We start from the raw sequence: 23150 nt of genomic DNA, 5'->3' as shown, positions 1-23150 counted from the left end.
GTATCTGGCCAATTACCCCACTCTTTTTGAGCCGTTCTGGTCGCTGCTTCACCCCCTCTCTGCCGATCCGGGGGGCTCCCCGACAGACAACAAGAGGCGCTAGTGCAGCGACCAGGACACATACCCACATCCGGCTTCCCACCCCCAGACACGGCCAGTTGTCTATAGGGACGCCGGCCAAGCCGGAGGTAAGACGGGAATTCGAACAGGCGATCCCCATGTTGCTGGGCAACGGCATAGACCGCTACGCTACCCAGATGCCCCCAGTTCTAATTATTAGTTCTACTTTTTCCTACGATATTTTACATCTTGTGTTTTTCTGTTGTGTTGGGAGAGATATGCCAAACCAGACTCCTGGTAGGTCTGGACGTACTTGGCAAATAAAGGATTCTGATTCCCAAATTTGAAGATCAAATATCAAAAAAGCACACGATAAACATCTAAAAATGAAAAAGGGCTTTGCAGAAAAAGGTGAACCATGTTTCTGCTATGGTTTACATTGATATCAAACACTTTGTTCTTAGTAACGGTAATATTTATTGCAACCTGGCAGTATAAAAGTTATGAAAGTCTCTTCGGCTCCCCGAATTACAAAGTGCATAAGAGCAATATTAAACTGGCAGAAATGAGAAATAAACCACGCTAATTTGACAAACATTACTTTATCAACAAACTGCAAGGAGTACAGGAATAAATGTCTGAATGCCTTGATCCTGAAAGCAGTACATTGTATTTCAACACATCTGTATCATGTGTTTGAAATCAGGTTCAGCACAGCTAAAGAAATTTAATATTTCATCTCATCGTCACAAAATCCTCATCCTCTAAAAAATCTGGTCCACATCAGAACATGGGTCACCTGGAGAACATGGGTCACTTGGGATGAGCTGTGTCGGGTCTTGTGTGACAGCTGTACGTCCACCATAAAGGACTTCGTATAGCAGAGCCGACCCAGCCTCGCTCCTGTGATGCAGAACCTGCATTTTCCATCTGACACAACTCAATTCACTCTGTTGGAATTGCATGTAAACCGTCTTAGGGTCGTTTCATTCAACCTGAGGTTACCAACAAGCCATTTCAGTCCTCGGGTCATCATCACGCATCCAGATGCTTGGTGAGCCGGCGGACTTTCTCTTTCTTGTTCCTGTTTCCGTGTTTCTTCCAGGGTTTTCCAAGGGGCATCTCTGTGCTGTCGGGTTTTCCAAGCCCCACGGGGCCACTGCCGGGCCGGTAGCCCATGACGGACTGGACACCCTTGGTGAGCGCTCGCACGTTCTCCTAAAGGCGAATCCACCAAACATTTACAGGTTAAGCATTAACACACAGGCTGTCTCTTGTCGGCCATGCCCGGACAGATTATCTGATTTGATGTTTGCCGACTGGTTTACCTGATGGAAGAAGTTTCTGTCAACCGTGTTTTCGATTCTCTTGACCTTGTGGTGTTTTTTGCTAATCTCGGAGGCGTCGCAGCCGCTCAGCTCTGCCGCCTGGAACTTGGTGTGCTGAGGCTGAAAGTCTGCTGGACTGATGTGTGGAGGAGGATGGCAGTACAGCAGCTTACCCTGAAGGAGGAAATACAATGCAAACGAGTCACACTCAAACAGCATGGACTCTACAACCAGCCAAACAGAAACCATCCAGTATATATACCCACTCCAGTTCTGAGTTTCTGGGGGATCGAGTCTATCCCAGCATGCATTGGGCAGATAGCATGGAGACACCCTGGAGAAGTCGCCAGACCACCACCGGGCACACAATGACTATCAAACACCAATACCTATGCGCATATTTACATCTCTAATTTACCTCACATGCAGGTCTTTGGACTGTGGGAGGAAATGCATGCAAACACAGGAAGAACATGTAAACTCCACAAAGAAAAGATGGAATTGAACCCATTCATCATCATCAGCCACTTCTCCGGGGTCGGGTCATAGTGGCAGCAAGCTAAGTAGGGCACTCCAGACGTCCCTCTCCCCAGCAATGCCCTCCAGCTCCTTCTGGGAGATTCCAAGGCGTTGCCAGGCCAGATTGGACATGTAGTCCCTCCAGCGAGTTCTGGCCAGGAGGCATCCTAATCACATGCCCGAACCACCTCAACTGGCTCCTTTCAACGCGAAGGAGTAGCAGCTCTACTCCGAGCTCCCTCCGGATGTCCGAGCTCAGACACCCTACGGAGGAAACTCATTTCAGCCGCTTGTATCCGCGATCTCCCCCTTTCGGTCACTACCCAAAGCTCATGACCATAGGTGAGGGTTGGAACGAAGATTGACTGGTAAATTGAAAGCTTTTCCTTCTGGCTCAGCTCCCTCTTCACCACAACGGTCCGGTACAACATCCGCATTACTGCTGATGCTGCACCAATCCGCCTGTCAATCTTCCGCTCCATCCTGCCCTCACTCGAGAACAAGACCCCGAATTGAATTGAATTGTACCCAGGACCATATTACTGTGAGATAACTGTGTTAACAAGTAAACCACCATGACATTTAGGATTACTTGATATGAATTGTTGTCACAGAACAAATTACATCACTGCACAGCTTCATGGCCAATAATTCCCAGAGTGTAATTCAGAGTAGATGCAGTACCTGTAAATATTTCTGATAAAACAATACATTCATTTGGTAGAACTGGGTCAAATATCTCAATGGTGTAAACGGCTGATTTTTTTCCGGTGTTCATTGTACAGTTCCATTTGTCTCAATGGCACTTATATGATATCTAAATATGCAAAAACTATAAAAAAAAGCATTTCAAAATACTTTTCCGATCCAGGAGTGAAACTTACGCAGACGTAATCCTTCAAGATGTATCGGGCTGATCTGGACTGGTCAGGCTGGCCATGTGACGTCATAAAGCCTCTCATATCTGAAGCAGAGGAATGCCAGGGTTAATCTCCATTACTACTACTACTACTACTATTTTCAGCTGCTCCCGTTAGGGGGCGCCACAGCGGATCATCCGTTTCCATCTCTTCCTGTCTTCTGCATCTTCCTCTGTCACACCAGCCACCTGCATGTCCTCCCTCACCACATCCATAAACCTCCTCTTTGGCCTTCCTCTTCTCCTCTTCCCTGGCAGCTCCATATTCAGCATCCTTCCCCCAGTATACCCAGCATCTCTCCTCCACACATGTCCAAACCATCTCAATCTTGCCTCTCTTGCTTTGTCTCCAAACCGTCCAACCTGAGCTGTCCCTCTAATATACTCGTTCCTAATCCTGTCCTTCTTCATCACTCCCAATGAAAATCTTATCATCTTCATCTCTGCCACCTCCAGCTCCTCCTCCTGTCTTTTCATCAGTGCCACTGTCTCCAAACCATACAACATAGCTGGTCTCACCACCATCTTGTAAACCTTCCCTTTAACTCTTGCTGGTACCCTTCTGTCGCAAATCACTCCTGACACTCTTCTCCACCCACTCCACACTACCTGCCCTCTTCTTCACCTCTTCTGCACTCCCCGTTACTTTGAAGTCGATCCCAAGTATTTAAACTCATACACCTTCATCACCTCCACTCCTTGCATCCTCACCATTCTTCTGTCCTCCCTCCCATTCACACATAGGTATTCCGTCTTGCTCCTACTGACTTTCATTCCTCTTCTCTCCAGTGCATACCTCCACCTCTCCAGGCTCTCCTCAACCTGCACCCTACTCTCACTACAGATCACAATATCATCCGCAAACATCATAGTCCATGGAGACTCCTGCCTGATCTTGTCCGTCAACCTGTCCATCACCATTGCAAACAAGAAAGGGCTCAGAGCCGATCCTTGATGTAATCCCACCTCCACCTTGAACCCATCTGTCATTCCAACCGCACACCTCACCACTGTCACACTTCCCTCATACGTATCCTGCACCACTCCTACATACTTCTCTGCAACTCCCAACTTCCTCATACAATACCACACCTCCTCTCTCGGCACCCTGTCGTATGCTTTCTCTAAATCTACAAAGACACAATGTACCTCCTTCTGGCCTTCTCTATACTTCTCCATCAACATTCTCAAAGCAAACATCACATCTGTGGTGCTCTTTCATGGCATGAAACCATACTGCTGCTCGCTAATTGTCACCTCTCCTCTTAACCTAGCTTCTATTACTCTTTCCCAAATCTTCATGCTGTGGCTGATCAACTTTATACCTCTGTAGTTGCTACAGTTCTGCACATCACCCTTATTCTTGAAAATTGGTACTAGTATGCTTCTTCTCAAGATTGTGTTAAACAACCTAGTTAAAGGGGTTAATCACCATTAGACTACATTTAATCATCTATTACTGCCTCTTGTCAATAGAGAAAGGTGTTGGCCATCCTCATTGTGCAAGTTTCAAAATTACTCCAACTTTGGATGTCTGTGCTCATGTCAGAACATCATTAATGGGAAATTTCACTGATTTCAACCTTATTTCCATGTATTTATCATAGTGGTGGCACCACTATACAGTTCAAAATACTTCTCAGTGTTGTCTATATCACCATAGCTCGCTATAGCAGACTGCTTTACTTCTGCCATCCATTAACGTCAGTGAATAACAGAAGAACTACAAGGCTGATTGGCTGACGTTCATTTTCTAATCTCCGCTGTTGAGCAACTCTCCTGCAATGCATTTTGGTACATGTAGGCAATGTAGAACAGCACTCATTGAGGGAGAACGTCGATTTTTCTGTTAAAATAAATGGTTTTAAAAGACCCGATAGCCTAGCGGCACTAACTGGACATGCAGATTATTAGTGGAGAAAGCAGCGTCACATTGCTGGAGAGTGACCCCAACTTCCACATGGACGTGGATTAGTGATCTGTATTTTGTTGTGTGAATTTTCTTGTTGGTGTTGACTCCATGTATATGGAAACCTACATGACCAATAAAAATGATTCTGATTCTGACTGAAACCACCTGTATTACTGATACTGTGAAACAGCTAGTCGCCATCTTTGTCCTGAGCACCAAGACGACCAATAGAAATACGGATGGATTACGAATTCAGCCTCCCCGTTCTTTCAACCCCCCTGTTCACATAAAGAGCTTGGATATGTCCGTCCGGCGGCAGCGAGCTTACATCCGTAGGCCATCAGCAGTTCCTCTGCGGTGGGGGGGCGGCTGGGGTCTTCATCCTCTCGTGGGAGGATGATGTTGATACCGTAGGTGCCCTCCAACACGTGGCGGGGAATGGTCTGACACACGTAACGCCTCCGTCAAGGATTTTACCCTCATTTAACGTCCAAGTCACAGATTCAAAGTTGCTAATTTTCTGACCTTGTTGGAAAGTTGTTGTTGTATTATTTTCTTTTTAGTTTTACTTTCTACACTGTGCTTCATCTTGTATCCACTCCAACTTCTTCTTCTTTTTTTTAGGATCCCCCCCCCCCCTCCATTTTCTTCCAGCAGTACTTGGCCAATCACCCCACTCTTCCGAGCCGTCCCGGTCTCTGCTCCACCCCCTCTGCTGATCCAGGAGGACTGCAGACTACCACATGCCTCCTCCCATACATGTGGAGTCACCAGCCGCTTCTTTTCACCTGACAGTGAGGAGTTTCACCAGGGGGACGTAGCACGTGGGAGGATCACGCTATTCCCCCCAGTTCCCCCTCCCCCCTGAATAGGCACCCCGACTGACCAGAGGAGGCGCTAGTGCAGCGACCAGGACACATACCTACATCCGGCTTCCCACCCACAGACACGGCCAATTGTGTCTGTAGGGACGCCCGACCAAGCCGGAGGTAACACGGGGATTCGAACAGGTGATCCCCGTGTTGGAATAGACCGCCACGCCACCTGGACGCCCGTCAGTTTATATTTCTTAAAAGATGACCACTCTAAAGAAATTAGAATCATTAAAACAAGTAAAGAGTAAATACTGGTGGTATGTAACAAATGCAGGGGTGGATATGAGGGAGACAGCGGGGACGTGGTCTCTCATCTGGTCGATGGGCAGAATCCCCGAGCAGATCATCTCCGCTTTGGTCGTCACAAAGGAAGGCATGACCAGACCCGGGCAGTCACACAGACACAGGCCTGGCTCCACATACAGAGTCTGCAACACACACACACACACACACACAACACACACACACACAAAGCTTAGACAACCTGCTGGTACCACAACGGGTGTGGCTCTATACAGACTTTTACACATTTTTCAGCTTTTAAAGCCACATTGTGTAATTTTTCTATAAATGTAGTGAACGAGACGTGATCATTTCCTTGTGCACAGGAAATGACCTCACTACGAGGTATGATGAAAAGGAACATGGGATGATTTTATGGTTTTTTTTCTTCTTCAGCAATGGGCCACACATGTTGCTGCAACCTCTACCACCAGCACAACATCACCGAAGAAGAAAAAACATCTCAAACCTCGTTTTCAGTTTGATCGTACCTTGTAGCGAGCGTCACTTCCTGTGTGTGAATAAGTGCACCAAAAACACCAATACCACGAAATGTCTCGTTCACGGGTAGTGAGACAATAGTGCCCCGTGCCCTCTCGCCAGACCATCTGAGGAGACGGCGGTGGAAGTAAGTGGTGTGTTGAAGCACCGGAGGCCTCTATTTGTTGTGTATTGCTCCTGATCTTAATGAATTAACAGAAAAATTACACAATGTGACCTGATTGTAAATTTGAAGAGCAAGTGTGTACCTGGAAGTGCTTGGTGTGTCCGGGCGTGGCTGAAACCGACACCTTCTTGTTCCTGAAGATGGTGTTGATGGTGGAACTCTTCCCCACATTAGGATAACCAACCTGTAAATCGCAGGTTGTGATAACCACAAATTCAAAACTGGAAGCCCTCGAGGACCCACGGCTGCACGGAAACAAATACAGGAAAAAAAAAAAGAAGTTTTTTTTTACCCACCAGGCCAACGGTGAGCTGTCCGTCTTTACATCTGGCTCCGCTGTGCACCGCCTTAAACATGGCCAGCAGCTCGTCTTTGTGAAGCAGGCAACTGGAGTTGTGGAAGGAGGACTCGTGTGATGAACTAGTGGTCTCTTCCTCCTCTTCCCCTTCTGAGCAGGTCTGCCAGTCCTCTTCTTCCACCGTTACCTTCTCCCGTTGCTCTTCCTCCTCATCACTCCCCTCCTCCTCCTCCTCCTCCTCTTCATTATTATCTGGCACTCCTTCCTCTTCTGGGTCACTCTCTCCAACCTCGGGCTCCTGCTGCTCCAGGCCCTGTCAGGAGAGAAGTGGGCAGGTTAGATTTGGGACTCGGACATCAACACATTCATCATGGGTTATCTATGTAATCTAGCACTCTGAGGGAAGGGACTATCGATATGATACCAGTATCACTGAAACCAGGTTTCAGTAATACTGCTTAGCTTCTTGTGTGTTGTAGTTTACATTTTGCACATCTAAAGGAACATTTGACTCTGGTATAGTATGGATAATATACAACTTTACTTTACATGAGCACAGTTACGTGCTGCAACATAGCTGCTGGTATATAGCTCCCATGGCTAGCTACTACCTTAGCCAACAAGCTGGCTTTCCATAGAGGATTCTGAGCATGGACAGATAGTGCCCCTTACTGACAACATCCTGTAACAGCAATTAAATGCCATTCAGTACAATGCCTAAACACTGCATTCACTATACCCCCCCCCTTAAGAAAAATATATACCCCCCCCCTTAAGAAAAATATATACCACCCCCCCTTTAAGAAAAATAGAGAAGCGTCTTCATAATCAAATGCCATATTTCACACAGCAGTGTCACAAGCACAACACGAGTTCATTAATTGTTTTAGAAAAACCTTACCTGTACAGGCTGGACAGGGTTGAATGATGTTTTAATGTACGAAATAAACTGGAGATAAAGTCTGACTGACTGACTGACTGACTGTCTGACTGACTGACTGACTGACTGTTTGTCTGACTGACTGACTGACTGACTGTTTGTCTGACTGACTGACTGACTGACTGACTGTCTGACTGACTGACTGACTATCAAGCTGCGTCACACCTTCTCTTCTGCATCCAGCCTGTCGCTCTCTGCCAGAGCCGACCAGAAGGCGGCCCTCATGCCCTCTCTCTGGAAGCGTCTGGCCCAGGCCCGTCTCTGCTCCCGGGTCAGCAGGTCCGCTTTGTTCACCAGCAGCATGTTCACCTTGTCCCGAGACACCTCCTTCACATACGCCTCCTGGTGCACACCGGGGACACAGCCGTCAAACAACTGACAGGCTCACCACAGCCTTGATATCACCTGTCACCCCAAAACTCACCGTTTGTCTCACCTCTATGTTCCACAATGCCTTTTTATTTATTTGGATTTTTCTCCCCTATTGTACTTAGCCAATTACCCCAGTCTTCTGAGCCGTCCCGGTTGCAGCTCCACCCCCTCCACCCCCTCCGGAGGGCTGCAGACTACCACATGTCTCCTCCGATACATGTGGAGTCACCAGCCGCTTCTTTTCACCTGACAGTGAGGAGTTTCACCAGGGGGACGTAGCTTGTGGGAGGATCATGCTACTCCCCCAGTCCCCCTCCCCCTGAACAGGCCAACCACAGGAGGCGCTAGTGCAGCAACCAGGACACATACCCACATCCGGCTTCCCACCCGCAGACACGGCCAATTGTGTGTGTAGGGATGCCCGACCAAGCTGGAGGTAACACGGGGATTCGAACTGGCGATCCCTGTGTCGGTAGGCAACGGAATAGACCGCCACGCCACCCGGACGCCCCTTCAGAGGTTTTGTGTTCATGCTTCGACTGGTCAGAGCTGTTTTGGTGACACGAGGGGAACCTACACAGTATTAGGCGGGTGGTTTTAATGTTTGGGCTGATCGGTGTATACTACTACTACTTTCGGCTGCTCCCGTTAGGGGTCGCCACAGCGGATGCAGCCGAAAGTAGTAGTAGTATACACCGATCAGCCCAAACATTAAAACCACCCGCCTAATACTGTGTAGGTTCCCCTCGGTGTATCATACCGACATATTTCCCTGTAGCGTCCTGCACCATCACGGCTGTGTGGGGTACTGCAACAACACGAGCACCCCACTGACAACCAGAACCATTACGGATCTCGCAATCAGCAAATGGAGACAACCCAAAAAAAAATCCCAATCCGGGCGGAACCCGACGGTCATGGAACGTCATGGGAAAACTGTTATGGATCGACGTCTCTTCGGGAGAACGGCGACACCCCAACAGGTGACAGGAATGAACTCACCAGGTCAGGGCATCTGAACAACAAAGGGTTCCTGCCGTCAACGATCTGAACCACAACATCGCTGTGGAGAAACAGGAAAACGTAGTGTCACACAAACAGAACACACTGTTATTTACACGCCCGTGTGAGAACTTGTGGCTACCGCCGCACCCTGGGCAGAACCGGGCAGAACCCGTCAGGTGGCATCTGCAGCCTGACAGTCGACATCGAAACAAACGAGCATGCACGGCGGAGCAACACAAACCAGAGGAACGGAAACGTTTTTTACGAATTTGCGTTGTTTATGAACTACATCCCAAGATGGGAACGTTTTAGATTACCAGAGAACTTAGCATTCGCCTCCACCAGGCCTCTGGCGTGCGCTACAGCTAAGACTGCACCGCTAACATGTCCCACCAGTGTCTTCATGCGTGCTTGATAGTCCAGGTAAGAAAATCAGTTCATCTGGACACAGCGTTTACCGAGAGAACAGTTTCATCATCATGTACGTGACCTCTTCAGTCTGAGGGCCCCCACACACCAGGCCGACGGTCGTGACCCTGGGTTTTGTGGTGTGTCTCACACCATCAGCACTAGTCGGACCCCTGTCGGGAGCGTTTCGGCCGATTCAGCATGTTGAACCGGCAGAGCCCAACGGTGAGAGAGATCACTCTGATTGGCTGTTCAGCTTAGCGAATCAACGCGATAAGCTAGCGAATCAGGGCTGTCGGCTGTAGTCTTTGTGGTGTGTTCAAGCGCTACTTTTTGCAGGCGATGCAACAGTCGGCCTTCGTCGCCGCTAGTCAGTTTGGTGTGTCTGGGCCCTTAGTGACCTCTTCAGTCTCAGCTGACTGCAGGTGCCCCCACCCTTCTAAACAATACGGTGGCACAACCACCCAAACCAACCACCAGTTTCATATGCAAATATGGGTGTGACCATTAACTAGAGTTTCAATGGCTATGTGTCCTATTCACAGAGGATTTGGGAATGTTTGCAATCACAGCATTTTAAGATGGTGACAGATGTACTCTTAGACACCCACCCCACCCCGGTTCAGGTTAAGTGTGGTTATCCTAACTGGGCATTTGTCAAGACACCGTTAAAGTTAATATTTTACCATAAAAAAGTTACCACATGGAGCTTCAAAAGTGGGAGTGAAATAAGGCTTCAGGCCTACCTCCTCTCGATGACTCTCCAGAGCTGTCTCCAGAAATCCAGGTTCCTCTCAAACGGGGTGAGAATGAGCTTCTGCTCCTCCTCCAGCCTTCAGAGGTAGACAACACACTTCAGATGCAACACCAATAACAGGTCAGGCTCAGTTAGTTAGCAAAATACTCGCACTGCACCGAGATATGAGTCAACAAATCCTGTTTGTTAAAACTGGTAGGCCACATCCCTGCTTCTGATTGGCCGAGACAGTCTCAGTAAATGAACGGCTGTAGAATGTTTACAGGCGCTCACTGACAACAAACAAAAACACACATACTGGCATTCATATAACAGGTCATATGTTCCATATTCCAGGGAAAGCATTCAGACCGAAGACCAACACAGACGACAGCTGATGTATGAGTCCGTGTACCGCAGAGAACTGGTTTTAAATCTGGCCCTTCGTGGCCCACAATGCTGCTGGTTTTCTGTTGGTCTTCTGAGCATTCTGACGTCGCTGTGCTCCCAAGTCTACGGTTAGTCCTGTTCACTCTTCTGTTTTTGTTTGGATTTTTGTCCCCAATTGCACCTGGCCAATTACCCCACTCTTCCAAGCTGTCCTGGTCTCTGCTCCACCCCCTCTGCCGATCCGGGGAGGGCTGCAGACTACCACATGCCTCCTCCCATACATGTGGAGTCACCAGCCGCTTCTTTTCACCTGACAGTGAGGAGTTTCACCAGGGCGACGGTATTCCCTGATGGCAGTGGCCTCTTTCAGCAGGATAATGTGTCCTGCCACACTGCACAATATGTTCAGGAATGGTTTGAGGAACATGACAAAGAGTTCAGGGTGTTGCCTTGGCCTCCAAATTCCCCAGATCTCAATCCGATCGAGCATCTGTGGGATGTGCTGGAAAAACAAGTCCAAACCATGAAGGCCCCATCTCTCAACTTACTACTACCACTACTACCACTACTACTACTACCACTACTACTACTACTACCACCACTACTACTACTACTACTACTACTACCACTACAATTGTCGGCTGCTCCCGTTAGGGGGCGCCACAGCGGATAATCCATTTCCATTTCTTCCTGTCCTATGCATTTTCCTCTTTCACACACCAGCCACCTGCATGTCCTCCCTCACCACATCCATAAACCTCCTCTTTGGCCTTCCTCTTCTCCTCTTCCCTGGCAGCTCCATATTCAGCATCCTTCTCCCAGTATACCCAGCATCTCTCCTCCACACATGTCCAAACCATCTCAATCCTGTCTCTCTTGCTTTGTCTCCAAACCGTCCAACCTGAACTGTCCCTCTAATATACTCGTTCCTAATCCTGTCCTTCTTCATCACTTCCAGTGAAAATCTTATCATCTTCATCTCTGCCACCTCCAGCTCCACCTCCTGTCTTTTCATCAGCGCCACTGTCTCCAAACCATATAACATAGCTGGTCTCACTACCATCTTGTAAACCTTCCCTTTAACTCTTGCTGGTACCCTTCTGTCACACATCACTCCTGACACACTTCTCCACCCACTCCACCCTGCCTGCACTCTCTTCTCCACCTCTCTCCTGCACTCTCCGTTACTTTGGACAGTTGATCCCAAGTATTTAAACTCATCCACCTTCATCACCTCCACTCCTTGCATCCTGACCATTCCACTGTCCTCCCTCTCATTCACACATATGTACTCCGTCTTGCTCCTACTGACTTTCATTCCTCTTCTCTCCAGTGCATACCTCCACCTTTCCAGGCTCTCCTCCACCTGCACCCTACTCTCACTACAGATCACAATGTCATCCGCAAACATCACAGACCTCTCAACTTACAGGACTTAAAAGAATCTGCTGCCAGCATCTTGGTGCCAGATAGCAGACCCCTCCAGAGCTCTTGTGGAGTTCATGCCTCGATGGGTCAGCACTGATTTGGCAGCACGACGGGAAGCTACACAATTGTTTTAATATTTTGGCTAATAGGTGTGCATATATGTGTGCGCATGTGTGTGTGTGTGTGTGCTTGAGAGTGTGCACATGGGGAGCAAATTTATGGACTAAATTAGATGCATCAAGGCAGTGGTACCTGCATCTCATCTTGGCAAAATTCTCAGCATCCCTTCTCAATGTAATATATGTGTGTGTGTAGAGAGGCAGAGGAGCTTTGGAAATGCTGACACACTTGACTGTGCACATGCCATTCTGGGGAAAAATACACCTGAACTGTTTACAACAAGGTCGGCATGGTACCACAGTGGTTACCGCGGTTGCCTCACAGCAAGAAGGTCCTGGGTTTGAGCCCCGGGGTAGTCCAATCTGGGGGGTCGTCCCAGGTCGTCCTGTATGTGGAGTTTGCATGTTCTCCTCTGGGTGCTCTGGTTTCCTCCCACCAAAGACATGTAGCTCAGGAGACTCAAAGACATGTAGGTCGGGTGAATCGGCCGTACTAAAATTGTCCCTAGGTGTGAATGTGTGTGTGTGTGTGTGGGCCCTGTGATGGCCTGGTGGCCTGTCCAGGGTGTCTCCCTGCCTGCCGCCCAATGACTGCTGGGATAGGCTCCAGCATCCCTGTGACCCTGAGAGCAGGATACGCAGTTTGGATAATGGATGAATGTTTACAACAAGCAAGTCCTGAAAAGGGCAGCACAGTGGTTAACGCGGTCGCCTCACAGCAAGAAGGTTCTGGGTTCGAGCCCCGGGGTAGTCCAACTTTGGGGGTTGTCCTCTGTATGGAGTTTGCATGTTCCCTGCGTCTGCGTGGGTTTCCTCCGGGTGCTCCGGTTTCCTCCCACAGTCCAAAGACATGTAGGTCAGGTGAATCACCCGTACTAAATTGTCCCTAGGTGTGAATGTGTGTGTGTGTGTGTGTGTGGGCCCTGTGTGATGGCCTGGCAGCCTGTCCAGGGTGTGTCTTCGCCTGCTGCCTAGTGACTGCTGGGATAGCCTCCACCATCCCCGCGACCCTGAGAATAGGATAAGCGGTTCGGATGATGGATGGACGGGTGGAAGTCCTGAAAAGGTACATTAACTCTGTGCTGAGTTTACCTGAATTATTGTGTAGTTGGTGATGAAATGTGCACAGTGAAATGCCCCGTGTCTTCCCGTTAGAGGGAAGTAACCATGCCACACCATCCTTTGTGACTGACTCTCTTCCAGAATACTTCCTCGTTGCTGTTTACTATATTGTAGAAGACTTATCCATCAGTATGTTCACAATGGTACCTGAAGTAAAAGTATCACTACCAGTGCAGCCCATAGCCTTATGACAGAGTGAGAGCGTACTGTGCCAGCTGTCGTCGCCATTCAAGGAAGCTGTCTCTCTCTGCCTGCTGAAGAGCTTCTGGACTGGTGCCGTCATCCCAGCTGGGTCTTGGAGACAGAGACACACAACATAAATACAAGAAAAGATGAAGAACACAGAACAGATGTCTGAACAGGCTCCGATCCATCCAGCATACCGTCTCGGGATTCGGAGGAAGTGCTTATTGTCTTCGTGAAGTTTCTTCAGCCTGGTTTTCTCCTCCGTCGTCAGAAGACCAGCCCGCGCCTCCGCCGGTACAAACTGGATGTTGAGCTTTTCTGAAGGGAGAATTAAAACAGTTAGGAAGTCCAATAACATGGATCCAACCCGGATCAACACCAAGCCCAAACCCTCTCACCTTAGCTTAACCCGGTGCAGTATCCTGCCCCAACACAGTTCAGTATCCTGCCCCAACACAGCCCATCAGCACACCAATATACACATACATGCACTTGGCCCTTAACCTAACATGGGTTCATATTCACCCTATACACACTTGGTCATCACACACATTTCTGCACACACACACACACACACAACCTTTTCTGCCACACAGAGACAGAATATCAACTTTTGAGACTATGGGTCCACTATAACGCCACTCTTCCTCTTCGTCAGTAGTATTAAAACACATGATATATAAATATATTCTTTGCTCTGAAAAAGACGAAGGAGAGCTGGACCACCTACCTGCAACAAACTCTGTCCCGGCAAGCTCAGCAGTGGCCAGGAAGTCATCCATGGAGCTCTGCTCTGTCACCGACTGCAGGTTGAGTCGACCCCAGTCATACCCATCGTTCAGTTCGCTGGTATGGAGCTAAAAACATGACAGCACAGGAAAAGCTCAACTTGCTAAACAACAAAGCGGCAGAGGCGGTGAGACACTACGCTCCGGCTACAGTGACAACAGTGTTGGGTACACACTCTGCTTTCGACTGCCTGAGTCATCATTGCCATTTGGCATTGATAATTACCACAACGTTTATGAATACAGCTCAAATACTTGTTAGCTTCCTGTCTTCCCATCAACACAAACGTCACCTTTATCTGATTTTTACGCTTGCCCAGCTCTTATATTAGTAATATTTAGTTATATTTATTAATGTAAATCAATAACTCTTTTGCACAACTCCATTTCTACTCGTTTCATTCTTCCACCATGCAAAAAAGTAGTGCCAGTTGACATGGAATGTTAGTTTTTTTAGGACTGCTTATATTTACAAGTGTTTAATGTTCGTATTGCAATATTGTACCTATATGGTACAATATTGCAATAGAGAGAGAGAGAGAGAGAGAGAGAGAGAGAGAGAGAGAGTATATCTGCACCCTTCCCAGTGACCAATGGGGTCCGACAAGGTGGAATACTGTCACCTGTTCTATTCAGTGTGTACATATATGGATGATCTCTCTAAAAAGTTAAGAGTGTAAGACTGGCTGCATGGTGGAGGTGGTCTTATTAACTAAAAAGTTAAGAGTGTAAGACTGGCTGCATGGTGGGGGTGGTCTTATTAACTAAAAAGTTAAGAGTGTAAGACTGGCTGCATGGTGGGGGTGGTCTTATTAACTAAAAAGTAGAGTGTAAGACTGGCTGCATGGTGGGGGTGGTCTTATTAACTAAAAAGTAGAGTGTAAGACTGGCTGCATGGTGGGGGTGGTCTTATTAACTAAAAAGTAGAGTGTAAGACTGGCTGCATGGTGGGGGTGGTCTTATTAACTAAAAAGTAGAGTGTAAGACTGGCTGCATGGTGGGGGTGGTCTTATTAACTAAAAAGTTAAGAGTGTAAGACTGGCTGCATGGTGGGGGTGGTCTTATTAACCATCTGATGTACGCTGATGACCTGGTCCTCCTGTGTCCTTATAGTGCTGGCCTACAGCAACTGCTCAGAGTCTGCTGAAGTTATGGTGTGCAGCATGACATCACATTTAACTCTAAAAAGAGTGTTGTCATGACTGCTAAAACCAAGGAGGATCAGCAGCAACATGTTCCCTCATTCTTCTTGGCAGACCGAGCAGTAAACGTGGTGAACAAAGTGAGATATCTGGTCACATGATCAGGGATGATCTATGTGATGATGATGATGATGATGATGATGATGTGCAGCGCCAGTGTTTCAGGCTGTATGCACAAGCCAACATGCTGACACGCAAATGTCACATGTGTACAGATGATGTTAAAACTGCTCTTCTTAGGGCCTACTGTACCCCCACTCTATACTGCCCACTTGTGGTGCGACTATAGCGAAGCAACACTGAAAAAGCCGCGGGTAGCATAAAATGATGCACGCAGTCTCGCTCAAGCTTCCAGGATGGACACGTGCAAGTCGCGTGTGTGTGACCGGTAATGTTGCCACTTTTCGTGTTGTGTTGAGGAATGTTATGTACACATCTATGTGTCGATTAATCCACCGCAGGAATGTAATTATAAAGCTGTTAACCGAGCCTACACAACGTGACACACGGCACTCCTCCTGTTTCTGGAAACATTGCTATCTATCTATCTATCTATCTATCTATCTATCTATCTATCTATCTATCTGTCTGTCTGTCTGTCTGTCTGTCTGTCTGTCTGTCTGTCTGTCTGTCGATCGATCTATCCGTCTATCTATCTGTCTGTCTTATCTATCTGTCTGTCTGTCTATGTCTATCGATCTATCTATCTATCTATCTATCTATCTATCTATCTATCTATCTATCTATCTGTCTGTCGATCTATCTATCTGTCTGACTATCGATCGATCGATCTATCCGTCTATCTATCTGTCTGTCTGTCTGTCTTATCTATCTGTCTGTCTGTCTGTCTATGTCTATCGATCTATCTATCTGTCTATCGATCGATCGATCCTTCTATCCATCTATCCGTCTATCCATCTATCTATCTATCGATCTATCCGTCTGTCTGTCTGTCTATCTACCTATGAGTACGTATGCAAGTGTGGGTATCTGGACCTCTTCAGCGGACCAGGTGCGCCATGTCATACCCAGGTGTTGCCCCTCTTGCTGCCGCGTCCCGCCTGCAGTCTCTCCTTTATCAGAGCCCTCCCGAGTCCCGCGGTCCCCCCGGTCTTCTTTTTACCCATCCTTTCTCGTCAAATCGCCGCTTTCAACACACTTCGCACCGTCTCCGCGACTCGATGCTGCGGCCCATGTGGGACGGGTTGTTGTCAAACGACCCGGAAGTCAAATGGGACGTACCGTTCGGAAGTGACGTGTAGCTCCGCGCTTCAGCGCTCGTGTGAACGATGAACGGTTGTTTTTCGTTAAATTGTGGGGGGACGTTGCCCATCGGGGACCGGGGTTCACGTCCCGGTCCCGTCAGGTCCGACTACGGCCGGACTCGATGAAGCAGCAGTAACTGGCAGCGCTGTCTCCGGGAGGGGGCGCAGTTTGGTGTGTGTGTGGGGGGGGGTGTTTGAACTAGAATCGGGATCGATTGGCCACTAAATTGGGAAGAAAAAAAAAAGGAAAAATCAGAAATAAATGTATTTAAAAATGGTGTGGGGATAAATATATGAGAAATGAACCACGCATTTTCAAAAGTTTGCGTTGGTACCTTTTTTTAAATTTTAAATATTAATTATCGTTGGTACGTTCCGAATGGCTGTCCGGCTCTCAAATACGCCCGAGGAGAAACTTGAGCGTTCAGAAAAAGGTTCCTAAGATGGCGGCGCCTGCGATTTCGGGTCACGAAATGCGGAATTATAACGGGGGGAAAAACTTTTTATATATACTAAATACTAATTAATACTAATTCCCGTGGGCAAACGTTGATTGCTTCGGCAATACATATACTGAAACTGGAACGGTACGGAGGAGATTAGCGTGGCCCCTGCGCAAGGATGACACGCAAAGTCGTGAAGCGCTCCTTATTTTCTTGGCTACAATATTTTGTTCAGTTATCATAACATTGGCTATAACCGTGCGATAGAGACCTCTAGTGGCGAGTTGTGTACCCTGCACCGTGTAATCTCGGACGGTAGTGTTACCTTTGAGAAGTGGAAGCTGACTGCGTGCTTGACTGACATCCCGGAGTGGATGGCGACACACCACCTGAAGCTCAGCCTGGACAAGACAGAGCTGATGCTCCTCCCGGGGAAAGGTTGCCCGCACCGAGACCTGGCCGTCACCATGACAACACCGTGGTGACGCCAACTCGGACTGTGAGGAATCTGGGTGTGATCCTGGACGACCAACTGTCGTTTGCTGCAAACGTTGCATCGGTTGCTCACTCCTGCAGGTTTCTCCTCTATAACATCAGGAGGATTCACCCATTCCTCACCGACGAGACGGCACAGGTGCTCATCCAGGCTCTGGTCACCTCCCGGCTGGACTACGGTAACTCCCTCCTTGCTGGTGCCCCGGCGTCGGCCATCAGACCTCTGGAGCTTGTTCAGAAAGCTGCAGCTGGTCTGGTGTTCAACCTCCCTAAGTTCTCCCACACACCTCCCCTTCTCATGTCCCTACACTGGCTCCCAGGAGCTGCTCCCATCCAGTTTAAGACTCTGGTGCTGGTCTACAGGGCAGAGAAAGGAGCAGCTCCTTCCTATCTCCAGGTCATGGTCAAGCCCTACACCCCCACCCCACCACTTCACTCTGCTGCCTCGGGACGCCTGGTTGCCCCGTCGCTCAGAGGCCCCTGCTGCCGATCGACCCGGTCCCGGCTCTGTTCTGTCCTGGTCCCACAGTGGTGGACTGAACTCCCCACTGATGTCAGGACAGTGGAGTCGCTGCCCATCTTTCAGCGCAGGTTGAAAACTCCCCTCCTCAAGAGCTACTGGTACCCTGTTACTTGTTCTTAGCACTTACTGTATTCACTCATTTAAAAAACACAAATCTCTTTCTTTCTCTTTTACTGTAGCACTGGTTTTACTCTTAGATGCTTGTTTAGATGCACTTATGACCTCTGATGACTAGTAGTTCTCCTGATCTCCTACGTTAAATGATGCACTTATCGTAAGTCGCTTTGGATACAAGCGTCGGCTAAATGACTGGAATGTCATGTAATGTCATGTCATGTCATGTCATGTAAATAAAAAATGCTGTGTATCACCAACAAGTATCCCCCCCTGCTCAGTTGTTTTACATTGACGACAATACATGACACAGTGACAGCTCAGGTGACTGGAGTCGGCATTTACTCCGCCACGTGGCTAGAAAAACCCAAGTCACGCGACATATCTCATATTCATATCACTGCTGTACTTCATGGGGCCGTGACTTCGACATTCTGCGAAACTGTAAAGAAGAAATGTAAATATGCATTATGTGTTTGTGGAAACATTGGAATAAATGTCTGTATAATCATTGTGGACGTGTGAGCTGCTGTTTTAGCTATATTTTTGTGTTGTTGTCCTGTGTTGTATTTTTGTTGCTGTGTTTTTTTGTTTTGTTTTTTAATATGGACATTGGTGTCTAATTAAAGTAAGATTTGATTGATGAATACAGGTTTGGGATTCTTGTGCATATTTAAAAATGATGAATTCTGTGTATGTGTGTCGATTAGTGCAAGCACAGTGTCGACAGAGTCTATGAATATAAGACGTTGTAAAGTTCAAAGTTCAAAGTTGCAAAAGAAAAATCTTGTACGTCTAAAGTAGTCTGGCGTGATTACAGCACCAAACAAATATCAAGTAATGGTGTTCCACTAACTAAGTATTTACATAAGTATTTATTTCAAGAATATCGTTCTGAGAGATAAGGTTAATAACAATAACACTAATAACAATAATTCCACACGCTGTCTGAGCTGCAACGCATCATACGGATGCAGTGTAGTATACAGCCACTAGATGGCAGCACAGCACTCGCAGAACAGAGACGACTGTTTTCGATGTTTGGCTAAAAAAGTGCGAGACACGACTCTCCAATTCCCTTTATGAATAACCCCCGTCATCATTTAGCATGCTGTGACGGTGGGCGTGGTGACGTCACACGGTCTCGGCTGAGCAGACGGCCGCAGGGAAGCGCTATGTAAGCTTGAGGGTCTCCTCACATGTAGTGTGGGCACTAAACACCACACATTTATCTGTTATTGGGTTAAACGTTAAAAAGTGGCATCGATTAAACACAGTTCAACATAATTACCACCAGACACACGACAAATTGGTGCATCAGCCATGGGACAAACCACTCAAATGTCTCAAACGTGGTTTCATTTACACCAATATGCTCAGCGCATGGTTGCAGTTTTGTTCACAGAACAGAACAGAACAGAATAGAACAGAATAGAATAGAACAGAATAAGAATAAAACAGAACAGAACAGAACAGACCAGAATAGAACAGAATAAGAATAGAACAGAATAGAACAGAATAGAACAGAATAAGAATAGAATAGAACAGAATAAGAATAGAACAGAATAGAACAGAATAGAATAGAACAGAATAGAACAGAATAAGAATAGAACAGGACAGAACAGAATAGAATAGAACAGAATAAGAATAGAACAGAACAGAATAGAATAGAATAGAACAGAATAAGAATAGAACAGAACAGAATAGAACAGAATAGAATACAACAGAATAAGAATAGAACAGAATAGAACAGAATAAGAATAGAACAGAATAGAACAGAATAGAACAGAATAAGAATAGAACAGAATAGAAGACAACAGAATAAGAATAGAACAGAATAGAACAGAATAAGAATAGAACAGAACAGAATAGAATAGAATAACTCTATTTTAACAAACAGTACTTCATATGTCGTAGTCAATGTGAAGCAGATAAAATATGTTAATAAGCAAAAATATACATTTTACAGCCATTATACATTATTGTGATAAATGTAATTATTATTATTATACAACTTTACTAAGGCTACTATACTTGTTGTACTCGTAATTTGCATAAAGAGTAACAGACATAAAAGGAAAGAAAACTAAAAGAAATGAAACCTACAAAAAAAGGAAAATATAAAAATAAAACCAAATGTAAAGTGCTAGTCTTATAAGGGGCAAGTTTTCATCAGCACGTCAGCCAGCAGCAGATTTCTGAATGAAGCTGAACCTGCTTTACTAATTGCTGTTTGGGGCTAATTACTCTGTCCGGGGGGAGCCGTTTATGCAAACCACCCAACGTGCATCCGCTGCCACGCGGGACCAAATCAAAACAAAACAACAAAAACAAAAACCGGGAGGCATCAATGAGCAGCCCGGGCGCGCGCAAACAGAGGACTGGGATTTAGTTGGTTCGGTCCAGCGTGCTCCCCCGCGCGCCGGTGGGAATGGGCTCGCCCTGTATATAAGGCCGCCGCCGCTCTCGCCTCACGCAGACCCTCTGAGACGCACCGGGACGTGATGGAGCGCAGGAGGACGCCGACGCAACACGGAGAGATGAAGAGCTCAGCGACTCTGGCCTTCCTCCTCGGGGACTAACTAGCTCGCGACTCGCAGAGGACTCTGGGACCCCGACGAGCGCAATAAGACAAGTCTTCTGTGGTTTCCCGCTCCGATACGGTTTCGCTGCTGCGGACAGGAGACGACCCAAATAATGCTGCCCTGGAAAAAGAACAAGTTCGACCTGATAGAGGAAGACCGCCAGTCCAAGCAGAAGGGGTATGCCGTGAGCCTCAACTACTCCGCGCTCACCTCCTTCGCCAAATCCTGCCCCGAGAGCGCGCTCAACCGCGTCGGCAGCATGTTCAAGTCCAAGAGGAAAAAGGTGCGAATCACCAGCGAGGACCCCACCTACACGGTCCTGTACCTGGGCAACGCCACCACCATCCAGTCCAAGGGGGACGGCTGCACGGACGTGGCGGTGAGCAAGATCTGGGGCAAGAGCGAGATGGGCAAGAACGGCACCAAGATGAAGCTGACCGTCAGCGCGCAGGGCATCCGCATGGTGCACGTGGACGACAAGGCGCGGCGGCCGGGGCACCTGTACCTGCTGCACCGGATCACCTACTGCGTGGCGGACCCGCGGCTGCCCAAGATCTTCGCCTGGATTTACCGGCACGAGATGAAGCACAAGGCGGTCATGCTGCGCTGCCACGCCGTGCTGGTGTCCAAGCCGGAGAAGGCGAAGGCCATGGCGCTGCTGCTGTACCAGACGTCGGCGACGGCCCTCGCCGAGTTCAAGCGGCTGAAGCGGCGGGACGACGCCCGGCACCAGCAGCAGCAGCTGATCGGGGAGCAGACCATCCCGCTGGTGCCGCTCCGGAAGCTGCTGAACGGACAGTGTTACTACAAGCCGCCGGTGGAGCGCAGCCGGAGCGCGCCCAAGCTGGGCTCGATCACGGAGGACTCGGTGGGCGAGGAGGAGGAGGAGAAAGCCATGCACTTCGAGTGCGAGGACATTCTGGACACGGACACGGACGAGGACTGCGCCGGCGAGGGCAAAGCCGAGCTGTGCCAGATCATCAGCGACCTCGGGGAGCTGAGCATCGGCAACGACGTGCAGACCCTGAAGGCGGACCTGCGCGTGACGCGGCTGCTGTCCGGGGAGAGCACCGGCAGCGAGTCGTCCATCGAGAGCAACCAGGAGCCGCTGCCCGGCTCTCTCACCAACGGCCTGGGGGAGGGAAAGATGCAGGAAGTCGCCTGATTTTGTCTCAGGCGCCACTGAATTTGCATTTTTATTTTACTTTATTTCCTGTTTTTGTTTTTTGTTTTTTTGTGGGGGGGGGCGGGTGGTCGTCTTGCGCTTGAGAGAGTTGGTCTGTAACAGTGCGCCTCCTCCATGCAGACTTGCCAGGATAGAGGGATGAGCAGAAAGGCTGCGGGGCAAAAGCCTGCACAGGGACTCACGTTAACCGGCCGGTAGCTGGAGGGATGATGGAGGGATGGAGGGAGGGATGATGGAGGGATGGAGGGGTGAGGGAGGGAGGGATGATGTACTTTAGAGGAACGAAGCAGAAGACGTGTGTGCTGACAGACTGTCCGTGCAGAGCGCAGCCTGTCTTTTCCTTAAGAGGATTTGTCTTTGGTCTTACTGCTGCTGCAGCCGCCCGGTGTCTGTGGTGGAGAGGGAGATTGCTCCTGACCAGTGGCGGCTGGTGCTACAAATGTTTTGGGGGGGGGGGGCGCAGTTTACCTTGGCGCAGCCCACCTGACAGCCGCTCTCATGTCCCCACAGTCACAGTCATTAAGAAGGACAGTGTAGCCTATAGATTTTATGAGGGTTCGTAGACGGTGGATGATTGACAGTCCAGACGAGGTGTCGTGGGGGGTGTGAACACGATTGACAGCCACGAGAACTGTCCAATCACATTAGATCAAAAAACATGAAAACAACACCCATTCGCGGCCAATAAAAGTGGGCGTGTCCGCCCCCTGGAAAATCTGGAGAAACCAATCAGAGAGCAGCAGCGGCCTCAGGTCACCTGCTCGCCACAAGTTTGAGGGCTTACATAAGGTATGGTTTGGCCGGCGCCCCTCACCCAGGAAGTGTATGTATTCAGACAGGAAGTGTATGTATTCAGACAGGAACCATTTGAACCAATATTTAATGCTGCTGACAGACCGACAACACTTCATGTCATCATTATTTGCATGATACACCTACATTATATTTAACCTGTTTCAGTAGAGTTCATCTCTTGATAGTTG

At 48.3% G+C, this 23150-nt stretch overlaps 2 protein-coding genes and 1 non-coding gene across 3 annotated transcripts; 2 read left to right on the top strand and 1 right to left on the bottom strand.

The window, feature by feature from the left end:
- Positions 1–537: 537 nt before the first annotated feature.
- lsg1 (large 60S subunit nuclear export GTPase 1) lies at positions 538–16758 on the bottom strand. The gene is made up of 14 exons (XM_056277192.1): positions 16585–16758; positions 14297–14423; positions 13764–13884; positions 13588–13674; positions 10332–10418; positions 9175–9235; positions 7966–8142; positions 6859–7173; positions 6645–6746; positions 5899–6041; positions 5067–5191; positions 2792–2871; positions 1389–1562; positions 538–1278 (listed from the first exon to the last, which is right to left on the bottom strand). Exons 1-14 carry the CDS (start codon positions 16681–16683, stop codon positions 1096–1098), a joined length of 1881 nt encoding a protein of 626 aa, XP_056133167.1. The 5' UTR covers positions 16684–16758; the 3' UTR covers positions 538–1095.
- A 614-nt stretch (positions 16759–17372) lies between these two features.
- Positions 17373–17477, top strand: LOC130110937 (U6 spliceosomal RNA). The gene has a single exon (XR_008810123.1). It is a non-coding gene; the product is annotated as a U6 spliceosomal RNA (small nuclear RNA).
- Positions 17478–20886: 3409 nt separating this feature from the next.
- Positions 20887–22377, top strand: fam43a (family with sequence similarity 43 member A). The gene has a single exon (XM_056277019.1). It carries the CDS (start codon positions 21094–21096, stop codon positions 22144–22146), a length of 1053 nt encoding a protein of 350 aa, XP_056132994.1. The 5' UTR covers positions 20887–21093; the 3' UTR covers positions 22147–22377.
- Positions 22378–23150: the final 773 nt, after the last annotated feature.

This window comes from Lampris incognitus, chromosome 3 (assembly GCF_029633865.1).
Source record: "Lampris incognitus isolate fLamInc1 chromosome 3, fLamInc1.hap2, whole genome shotgun sequence".
Lineage (NCBI taxonomy): Eukaryota > Metazoa > Chordata > Actinopteri > Lampriformes > Lampridae > Lampris > Lampris incognitus.
The sequence above is the reverse complement of the archived record's forward strand: the minus strand, read 5'-3'. Positions and strand labels throughout refer to the sequence as shown.

What these genes read in the sequence shown, in the direction of transcription:
- lsg1 (XM_056277192.1), bottom strand. Translation starts at nt 16,683, where the DNA reads ATGGGTAAAAAGAAGACCGGGGGGACCGCGGGACTCGGGAGGGCTCTG. An exon ending in TGGAGAGTCATCGAGAGGAG is followed by an intron (nt 9,236 to 10,331) that starts GTAGGCCTGAAG and finishes GTTTCTCCACAG; the next exon opens with CGATGTTGTGGTTCAGATCG. An exon ending in ACTGCTGATGGCCTACGGAT is followed by an intron (nt 2,872 to 5,066) that starts GTAAGCTCGCTG and finishes CCTCTGCTTCAG; the next exon opens with ATATGAGAGGCTTTATGACG.
- fam43a (XM_056277019.1), top strand. Translation starts at nt 21,094, where the DNA reads ATGCTGCCCTGGAAAAAGAACAAGTTCGACCTGATAGAGGAAGACCGC.